The 10,361-nt window shown below is 59.9% G+C and overlaps 3 protein-coding genes across 3 annotated transcripts; all 3 read left to right on the plus strand.

Moving 5' to 3' along the window:
• Positions 1–1,273: 1,273 nt before the first annotated feature.
• On the plus strand, positions 1,274–7,945 carry LDBPK_354430 (DNA polymerase epsilon catalytic subunit, putative; the record flags this gene model as incomplete). Its single annotated transcript, XM_003864973.1, has 1 exon — positions 1,274–7,945. The coding sequence occupies one exon, from the start codon at positions 1,274–1,276 to the stop codon at positions 7,943–7,945; it is 6,672 nt and encodes a 2,223-aa protein (XP_003865021.1).
• Positions 7,946–8,965: 1,020 nt separating this feature from the next.
• Positions 8,966–9,310, plus strand: LDBPK_354440 (hypothetical protein, conserved; the record flags this gene model as incomplete). Its single annotated transcript, XM_003864974.1, has 1 exon — positions 8,966–9,310. One exon carries the CDS (start codon positions 8,966–8,968, stop codon positions 9,308–9,310), a length of 345 nt encoding a protein of 114 aa, XP_003865022.1.
• Positions 9,311–10,086: 776 nt separating this feature from the next.
• On the plus strand, positions 10,087–10,359 carry LDBPK_354450 (hypothetical protein, conserved; the record flags this gene model as incomplete). Its single annotated transcript, XM_003864975.1, has 1 exon — positions 10,087–10,359. A coding segment is annotated over one exon (273 nt), but the record flags the coding sequence as incomplete, so codon positions are not given.
• Positions 10,360–10,361: the final 2 nt, after the last annotated feature.

Raw genomic sequence — 10,361 nt, forward strand, 5'->3', positions numbered from 1 at the left:
TCCCTTACCTTACGTAGCACATTCACTTCTTCCCCTCCCCCTTCCCCCTCCGTCGCCCTTTCGTCGTCGTCTTTGGCTGTAAGAGCGCTGCAAGTCAGCCCTCCGACGCCATTCTGTTAGAATGCGCGAAGGTGCGTATGCCTGCATGTACGTCTGCGCGTATATATATATATATGCACATCCGTGTGTGTGTGTGTGCAGCCGCCGAAATCTTCTATTCGGAGATGCTGTCCCTGACTCTGAGTGTGCGCACGTTTTCGGAATGCGCGCAAGAGTGGCTTTGCCATGTGGATACAAAAAGGCAGCCTCACGCGCTGTTTTTTTTTTTTTTTTTGGAATGAACCAACGGAACAACAGCAGCAAGTATATAGATGTACATCCCATAGGGCGAAGGAATGCGCCAGTGAGGTGCGGAAGCAACCTACGGGGTGACGACATCGTGTGAGCCTCTTTGGCGTGTTGACGCGTTTTCCGCGCCTGGGCCCGATGTCGGAGGTGAACACAGCTGCAGTCTTTCATGATCCAGTTTCTCATCGGGGCCCTGCCTCACTCGCGCCTCCCTTTAACGCGCCCAACTCTTTCTATTCGTGTTGCCCCTCCCCCTCCCGTACTCTTGTTCACCTCCCGCTCTACCCGCACAAGACACCCGAATCCGCGGTAAGGCAGGATTATTCTCATAGAACACGGGAGAGAGGGAGAGGTCAAAGGACCAGCTTTCCCGCGAAGAGGACATCGTCAGTCCTTTCGTCTCAACAGCGCGCACCCGTCTGCGTGTCTCGTTCATCGGCATTGTCTCGCGGCCACGCAATCGCACACATTTTCCGTTTACGCGAAAGGAAGGCAATTCTTCGGTGGCCGACCTCACAGCTTGTACACGGGTTTGCCTCACTTCGCGGCTTTTTTTTTGCCTGCACCCTCGCCTCCATCCGCGCAGACGCACATAGGCGTCAGCGTGTCTCGACGAGCACGACTTGCTTCACGTCTTTTTCTCGCTCTTTACCCTCTTGCGTCTTTTTTCGAAGACGCCGACGCGAACATGTCCGCGCGGCTGGAGAGCGGGACGAGGGTGGGGTGGCTCTTTAATTACCACCCCATCACCGAGGTGCTGCAGGAGGAGGAGGACGCTGTCGCCGGCGAAGGGACGCAGCGAGCGGCGCTCGTGCTGCTTTTCCAGGACCTCGCCGGCGACACCTTCTACGTGCACCTCCACTACGACCCGTACATCCTTGTGCAGGCCGTCGAGGGTCACGAGCGCGAGGTGGAGCTCGGCCTCATGTCCAGCTTCGGCCCGCAGATCATCAGCGAAATTATCGCCGTGGAAAAGGAAGATCTCGATCTCGTGAACCATCTGAGTGGTAAGAAGCGCGTCTACCTCAAGGTGGTCTTCCGTAATGTGCAGGACCTCACGACGGTGCGCGGGCGACTGGAAAAAACCGTCAAGCTCAACGCCTCCCTCGGTTCCGAGAACCCGCTGCGGAGCCAGTTCAGCGGCTCGCTCGGTGACGCCATGGCGAAACCGTTCGCTGAAGATCCCCTTTACAGCGCAGCCGGTAGCAGTCGGTGGATGGACTGGGTGCAGGACATACGCGAGTACGACGTGAAGTACCACATGCGCGTCGCCATCGACATGAAGGTGTACTGCGGCCTCTGGTACGACGTGACGGTCACGGAGGGAGGCGCGCGTGTGCAGCGGTGCGACGACAGCCGCTACGCGCCGGCCATGCCACGTGTCATCGCCTTCGACATTGAAACGACAAAGGCCCCTCTGCGCTTTCCTCAGCCGGAGGTGGATGAGGTGTACATGATATCCTACATGCTGGACGGTCGCGGCTACCTGATCATCAACCGCGAGATCGTGACGGAGGACATCGCGCCGTTCGAGTACACCCCAAAGCCCGAGTACGAGGGCTTCTTCGACACCTTCAACGAGGAGAACGAGGCAGCGACGCTGCGACGCTTCTTCGATGAGATGCGCAAGTACAAGCCGAACGTCTATGTCACGTACAACGGCGACTACTTCGACTTCCCCTTCATCCATGCCCGTGCCCTGTACCACGGCATGAATATGCGCAATGAGATCGGCTTCACGCAGATGGCCGACGGCGCCTTCCTGAACAAGCAGATACCTCACCTCGATTGCTTCTACTGGGTAAAGCGGGACTCGTACTTGCCGCAGGGCAGTCAAGGCTTGAAGGCGGTCACCAAGTACAAGCTCGGCTACGAGCCTATCGAGGTGGACCCCGAAGACATGCTCCCTCTCGCGCAGTCGCAGCCGCAGCGCATGGCCTCGTACTCGGTGTCGGACGCTGTGTCGACGTGGTACCTCTATCAGAAATACGTGCACCCCTTCATCTTTTCCCTCGCCACAATTATTCCGATGCCACCAGACGACGTACTGCGCAAGGGCTCGGGCGGCTTGTGCGAGTCACTGCTGATGGTGCAGGCAGAGGCGAACAACGTGGTGTTTCCGAACAAGAAGGAAATAGAGCGGGAGCGTTTCTACGAGGGCCACCTGATTGACACGGAGACCTACATCGGCGGCCGTGTTGAAGCGCTGCGCAGCGGCGTGTACCGCTCCGATATCCCGATGACGTTCGACATGAATCCTGATACCTACCAGAGTCTCATCGACGACGTCGACGAAGCACTCCGCTTCACCCTCGAGGTGGAGAACGGTGTGAAGGTAGAGGAGGTAACGAATCTGGAAGAGGTAAGGGCGGCCATCCTCGCCAAGCTAACGAACCTGCGCGACCGGCCGCACCAGCAAGAGAAGCCGTTCATCTACCACCTCGACGTCGGCGCCATGTACCCGAACATCATCCTCACAAACCGCCTGCAACCGTACGCCATTGCGCGGCCAGACGTGTGCGCTGGATGCTGCTTCAACTCCCCGAACAACGAGGCGCAGTGCAAGCGTGTCATGTCGTGGAAGTGGAGGGCCGAGCTCTTCACCGCCGGCCGCTACGAGTTTCAGCGGGTCAAGGCCCAGCTCGAGAACGAGTCCTTCGCCGCCGGCGTGATTGAGCAGGCAAACCTCGCGGCCGTGCAGAAAAAGGCGTACGGCAACCGCAAGGGCAATGTACTGGAAGGCACCTCGTACGAGCGGAAAGACGACTGGAAAAAGAGTCAGAGCAGTCGCAATGGCGGCGGCGGTGCCGGATACCGACAAGAGTCACGGCAGCAGCAGCGCGAGGCTGCCGACGCGCTTCTCCAGCGCGAGTTCGGTGCCGATCGCAACGGTGAAGGCGGCAGCTCCGACTCGGACGGCGACGCCGACGGCCCAAAGGCGTACCACAAGCTCAACGAGAACACGCAGTTCAACATGCTGAAACGGCGGCTCAGCGAATATAGCCGAAAAGCCTACGGCAAGATTCACGAGACGCGTGAAGTGATGCGGTCCAACGTGGTGTGCCAGCGCGAGAACTCCTTCTACGTCGACACGGTTCGCCTTTTTCGCGACCGCCGCTACGAATACAAGGCAGCACTGAAGACATGGAAGAAGAGGCTGGACGCTGCGAAGGACTCGGACGAGCGCAAGGTGTGCCAGAGTCGCTGCGTGCAGATGGAATCGCTGCAGCTGGCCCACAAGTGCATCCTCAACTCGTTTTACGGCTACGTGATGCGTAAAGGCTCGCGGTGGTCGAGTATGGAAATGGCGGGCATCGTCACCTATCTCGGCGCGACGCTGATTCAGATGGCCCGCTCGCTTGTCCAGCAGATCGGTGTGACGCTCGAGCTTGACACGGATGGCATCTGGTGCTGTCTTCCCAACACGTTTCCCGAGAACTTCACTTTGGCCACGACAAACCCGTCCAAGCCGAAGATATCGATATCGTACCCGTGCGTCGTGCTGAACAAAATGGTGCACGATCGGTACTCAAATCACCAGTACCAGGACCTTGTCAGCACGGGCGTGTACAAGACGCGCAGCGAGTGCTCGATCTACTTTGAAGTAGACGGCCCGTACCTCGCCATGCTGCTGCCTGCCAGTCGCGAGGAAGGCAAAAGCATCAAGAAGCGCTACGCCGTCTTCAGCCCGGACGGCAGCTTGGCCGAGCTCAAGGGGTTTGAGCTGAAACGTCGCGGAGAGCTGATGCTTGTCAAGGACTTCCAGTCACAGGTGTTCCGCCGCTTCCTCGACGGCAGGACGCTCGCTGACGCGTACGCCTCGGCGGCTGTCGTGGCGGATGCCGCGCTTGACATGCTTGAGTCCAAAGGCGAAGGCTACGATACAGAGGAGATTCTGGAGAAGATTACGGAGAGCAGCAACATGACTCGGCGACTCTCCGAGTACCCCGAATCGCAGAAGTCGCTGGCCATCACGACAGCACGGCGCATTGCCGAGTTCCTGGGACCGCAAATGGTAAAAGATAAGGGCCTGGCGTGCCACTTCATCATCTCACGCATGCCGGCCGGCCGCCCCGTCACGGAGCGGGCGATCCCCGTCACGATCTTCCGCGCGGACCCGGCAGTTCGCACGCATTTTCTGCGCAAGTGGACCGCTGACACAACGGTTCCGTCCGAGCTGAATTTGAAGACGCTGCTGGACTGGGACTACTACACTGCACGCTTCAGCGCCTGCGTGCAGAAGATTGTGTCTATCCCGGCGGCGCTGCAGTCGCTGCCGAACCCGGTGCCGCGCGTGGTGCACCCGGACTGGCTGGAAAAGCGCATTCGTCACCGCAACTCCCGCTACCGTCAAGTGTCACTTCTCGGCATGCTATCCAAGGTGCAAGGCAAGAACGAGGCGCTGGCTGGCGTGTCGGCGGCGGCCGCCGCCGCTGCCGTCAGAGTGGACGAGGACGAGGACGGGGTCGTGCTGGAGCAGGGGGGTGGTGCGGGCGCTGTAGAGGGAGAGCTGCAAGACTTGGAGGACATGGCGGGCGGTGCAGGCAGCAGCACCGTACGCCACGCGCCAAAGACGCAAAAAGCCCGTGCGGCCTGTGCTGGTGAACGACGATGTGCCGCGGGGACGGACGCTGAAACGGACTGGGACGAAGACGACACGGATTGTGAGGGGGAGTCGGAGGACGACATGGAGCGGCTGCAGCGCGAGGCGGATGCCGAGCTGGATGCGCTGGCGCATGATGTAAAACAGCGCTACTTTGCTCCAAGGAGCGCGAACGCGCTCGACGCAGATTTTTTCGCCGACCGTGGTGCGAAGCGTTGGCTGGCCCAGCGCAAGGACACGTGGCTACAGCGAGCTCGTCTGCGCAGGGAGCTGGCGCTCGAGAACGGCCGGAGCGAGGTCGCTCTGGGTGGGGAGAACAGTGACGCAGTGACTCTCGGGCAAGCGACGGCGCCCGATGTCGCTGGCATGAACAGCCACTTCATCGATCTAAAGTCACGTGCGCTGGCGACCGTCTGGAACGTGCTCGAGGTGCGCGAGAATGAGGAGAGTCCCGGAACTGTGCAGGTGCTTGCGGCGCTGGAGCATAGCCTCTACTCCTTTCGCGTTCAGGTGTGTCGCACCGTCCTTGTAGACGCGGACCCCGCGCTGCGCCTGCAGGCGTTCGACGCCACTGAGGTCAGCGGGCGGGTGCTGCCGCGGCGTGCAGCAGCCGGCCGCCTCTACCAGGTCAATGTTCCGCCTGGCGAGGAGGGGGAGCGGTGCCTCAATGCGCTGCACGTGATGGAGGGCGTTCGCCGGATCTACGAGGAGCATCGCACGCGCGTGGACACGTTCGTCGAGCAACTCGGTTGCTGCGTCTCCGTCGACTCGGCGCGGCACCTGCGCAACGCGCGTCGGCGCCCACCTTCGCAGCGTGAGCTCTTTGGCATAGATGAGATGAACATGCACACGTGCACGAATTATCTCAGCTGTGGCGCCGCGGACCGTGCCGTGTTCGTCTTCCACGCGGTGACGGAACAGCGCGGTTTGATCGCTGCCGTTTATCCGCAGACCAACACTGCCTTCGTCGTCTTTATTCAGCCCGCTGAAGCGGCAAAGCCCGTGATCAGCTGGAGCAGCATTTGCGCGGAGAGCGCAAAGCGGCTGCACACGAGCACGCCGGAGCCGATTCGGGTCACATCCGCGGTGGCGGAGGATCAGCGAGCAGCGTGGCGGCAGGTTCATCAGCACCTGAGCGCCGCCTTGGAAAACGCCAAGGCGCCTCTTCTGGCTGTGCTGCAGAGCTGCCAGCCCACGTCGACACTCCTGCAGCAGCGCGCGTTGCCTGTGGGACTGCCTTACCTGCGTGTCCTCGGCGCTGCGGAAGATGAGCGGCTGCTGAGCGACCCGTTCCGCTGGACGCGCCTGCTGGCGCGGCGACTGTTTGAACGCTTCTTCGCGTCGCTATTGTGGGTAGAGGAGCGTCTGGCGCTGAGCCGTGTCTCTGGCATCCCGCTTTGCAACATTGCCCAGGACAGCTGCGTGCATGTGCTGGATGTGCTGTACAGTCGTGCCCTACACCGGCGCCATCACGTGCTGTGGTGCAGCAGCGACCCTCTCATAACTTTTGACACCGTGGAGGAGCGTCCGCGCGAGGTGTGCATGGCTGGCGGCTATACTTCGTGGTGCGTCGAATTCGGCCTTTCGCGCCTGGACGTCGTCGCGCTGCTCTTCTCACAGGCGATTGAGGAAGGCGATGACCCGAACGCGCGGGTGCTGTGTGACCGTGGCGTGTCGACGCACTTCAACATCCTGCGTGATCTGGTGGCCGACTTGCTGGGGCAGGCCATGGAGAACATCCTCGCCGACACACTCCTGAACAACGTGGCGCGGTGGCTGCGCGACCCGGCGTCGTCCTGCTACGAGCCGCGCTTGGTGGAGCTTCTCAGCAGTCTCGCACACCGTGCACTCACGGGCATCCTGCTCCGCCTCGCCAAGCTCGGCGGCCGCGCCGTAAAGGTGGACGGCAGTTCCGTCACCGTCCTCACCTCCAAGTACTCGCTTCAGGAGGCGGTGAGCTTCGCCCGCTTTCTGACAGCATCGCTGCAGGACCAGCCGATGCTACTGCTGCTCTCGCTGCAGCCACTGCGCTACTGGTGTCCATATGTGGTGCTTGACCCTTGCGACTACGCTGGCCTGTTCATCACCGAGGACGCCATCAAGCTCAAGCAGGGCGAGGAGCCGACACGAGCGGATCTGCACGTAGCACATCAGCTCACGATGGCTAGCCGACTTCCCAGCCGTGCCCGCAACACTTTTGTGGAGCGCGTTGTCGAGACTCTCTACCAGCTGAACGCGTCAACACACCATGTCTACTGCGACACGGTAGGCGATCACACGGTCACGCTCGCCACGCGGCACGACCACCTGACGCGGCGCTTGTTGCAGGACTCGCAGAAGCTCTTTGAAGGTGTCTTGCAGACAGACATCATGGACGAGGTGCAGCGCGTGATGGACACGCGCGACCTGTACACCGAGGAGGAGCACGCAGCACACGAGCGCGGCGAGTTGACGCTGTGGTCCAGCGGCGCCGTTGCACTCGAGTACGCGAAGTGTGTGTGTCGTGTGCTGGAGCTGATCCCGTGCAACGGCGCCGTCGGCAAGGTGCGCAACAACTGCATGCGTTTATGCGGCATCAGCCCATTCTCCGCCCAGTCGCAGTTTCAGGCCGATCCTTTCCTGGCGCACCGTCTTCAGTCCGTCACGTGCAGTTTCTGCAACTCTCACATCTCGATCGACTTGCTTGTGAGGCGGAAGTCGGTGACATCGCCATTTACCTGCACAGCGTGTGCGGCGCCAATTGCGGCAGCTTCCATGGAAGGAACGCTCGTCCGTCATGTGAGCCAGCTGCTGCGAGTTTACAACCAGGAGGACTTCGTGTGCACCAAGTGTCGTGAGATGACAACAACCTATGTGGCGGAAACGTGCTGTGGCGCGCTCGTCGGCAAGGCCGCGCCGGTAGAGGGCGAGCTCCGGGCACTTCATCACCTTGCGAAGATACAAGGCTTTGCGTGGCTTGCCGAGAGCGTGGAGGCGGCGCTCCTCTGCACGTGAGAGCTCTTTGTCAAGGTGTGCTGTGGCGGCACGCGCACAGTAGCCTTTGCAAGTACGCTCACCGCACGGCGCAGGCGCAGCAAAGCACGCCCTGCGCCGTGCGGTTTCCGCTCCACTGTGGCGCGGTGGGGCTCTACCAGCTCTCGTTTCCGCGCACGCCAACTCAGCGCGCGCGCGCATACACGCAGCGTGCGAGTCATGGGCTGCCAAAAACAAACGCAGCGAAAACGATAGCGGCGGCTACCTTGGAGACCAAGAGCTTTTTCGCTCTTCTTCGTCCGCCCGAGAAGCGGCAACAACGTACATCCATGTGCATTTTCACATAGACATGAACGGACCGTTTTATAGAACAGGCTTGGGGGTGGCCGCTGATGGCGCATTCCCGAATTCGCACCTTGCCTTGCATGGCTGTGACTTACCTAAAGGCCATAGTATCCGCCTCTCTGTCGAGACTGTGCATGATGGGCTGTTTTCTCTTTTACTTCTTTGCGAGTCTGCTGTGGGTTTGAGATGCGCGTCTTCGTAAGCCATACGCCCTCAGATGGAAAGGAGGCAACACTGCGCGTTTGATGTTCGAGCGAGAGAGAGAGAAAGAGGGTGATAAATCGTGCCGGCCTCTTTGCGCTCGTCCACGCATGTGGAGAACTGAGGCGTCCTGCAGGGTTGCGCTTCTAGTTCACCTGTCCCCCGCCCCGTTACTGCATGCACGAGGAGAGGGTCAGGAGCTTCTGGTCACATGCGTCCTACTGTCGTAGTATCCTACGCGCTATGTCTTATTCTTGCCTCCTCTCTCTCCCTCTCTGGGTACATCGGCCCGCCCCCATCCTCCTCTCCCTTGCTGCTGCCGCTTCTGTTATTATTATTATTTTGTATTTTGCGGTGCCGCTCTTCTCCTTCGTCGACTGCAACAACATGCACGCACACGTACAGATTCGCGAGCACAGGCGCGTTCGCGCGATACATGTCGCTGGAGAAAGACTGGTTTACCTTCTTTCCCTTGAGCATGGCGCGCGCGCAAGCATGTTGCGTCTTTCCTTTCTTGTCCGCCTGCGGCCGCGGCACATCATGTTCACACCCCCGCCTCTTGCGAAGCGCACGGGCAAGTTCAGGTGCAAAGCGTGCCAGCACAGCTGGTTCTCGGACGAGGTGTGGGTGACCAAGACGACGCAGCGCGTGTACCAAGGCGAGTCCTGCGAGACGTGCGGGACAACAAATAAGCCGTACTACGTCGGCAGGCCAGAGGAGACTATCTTTAACCGCGCTCGCACGCCCCACCCCGTAAAGCGCGGCGTCTCCTCGTCGCGCAGCGAGCGCAAGCTGAAACACTCACGGTTTGACTGGCGAGTCCAGAAGGGGCGGCACTGAGTACTGACCTTTGCTCGTTTCCTCATCTGTGCTTCGTCGTTTCATATTAGTGGTAGGCCGCATGCACGCACCAAAGCAGCTCTTCGTTGTGCCGCGTTGCTTCTGCATGCATTCACGAAGGAGAAGTTGAGGTGAAGGCCCCTCAACGACTCGCGCGGTTCTGCTCCTGCGTCCTCGACGGATCGGTTACCGTGTGCAAGCCAACGACGCTGAAAATGTGGCATCCTTTCATACTCTAACTCTTCCTTCTTTTTCGGCACGCATGCACACATGAGCATGATAGGCCGCACTCACTTCACTGGAACAACAACGAAAGGGCGTGCTATCGATGTGAATGGAATCAACGCATCTGGGCCACTGCGTTGGCGACGTACTGCGCGACTCCCCGCCCCCACCCCTTTAGGACGCTTATGCTTGCAACTGTCAAAGCCATTGCATCTTTTTCTGACGGCTTTGTGACAATGATATGCGTTTTTCCTACTTCCCTCCAAGCTCTCATCTTCCCGCACGCCCGCCTAAATATTTGACCTAAACATGTTCTGTCCTCACCCTGTTGCTCGCCTTGCTGGCCATATCTAAACATAATCCCTCATGGCCGCAACGATGACAGTTCTGCCGATACGCATAATACGAACGCCGTAAGTAAATTAAAAAGAGCAAAGCTGCCGCCTCACCCGTGGCCGAGCATCACTTTCTCACCTAACACACTTGATATTGACACATTGATTCCCTCTTCGTCTTATCTCTCTTCTACTTTTCTATCCACGACCGTCATCATGTCCCTCCGTCTCCCAAAGGATGAGCTTGAGGCGCACATCTACCTCTACTTGAAGGACTCCAGGTACACCAGCGCCGCGCAGGCGCTGGAGGAGGCCAACCCGAAGGCTGTCACGCACTCCCGCAAGATCGGCACTTCCGCCCTCACCGCCGCCTCGAAGGAGCTGGTGGCTGCCGCGGACTCTGACAGCTCCGACGATGAGCCTGTTCGCAAGCCGGTGGCCAAGAAGCCTTCACCAAAGCAGGCCCCCAAGAAGGCCCCCATCGCCGACAG

The sequence above is a fragment of the Leishmania donovani genome, chromosome 35 (assembly GCF_000227135.1).
Source record: "Leishmania donovani BPK282A1 complete genome, chromosome 35".
Taxonomy (NCBI): domain Eukaryota; phylum Euglenozoa; class Kinetoplastea; order Trypanosomatida; family Trypanosomatidae; genus Leishmania; species Leishmania donovani.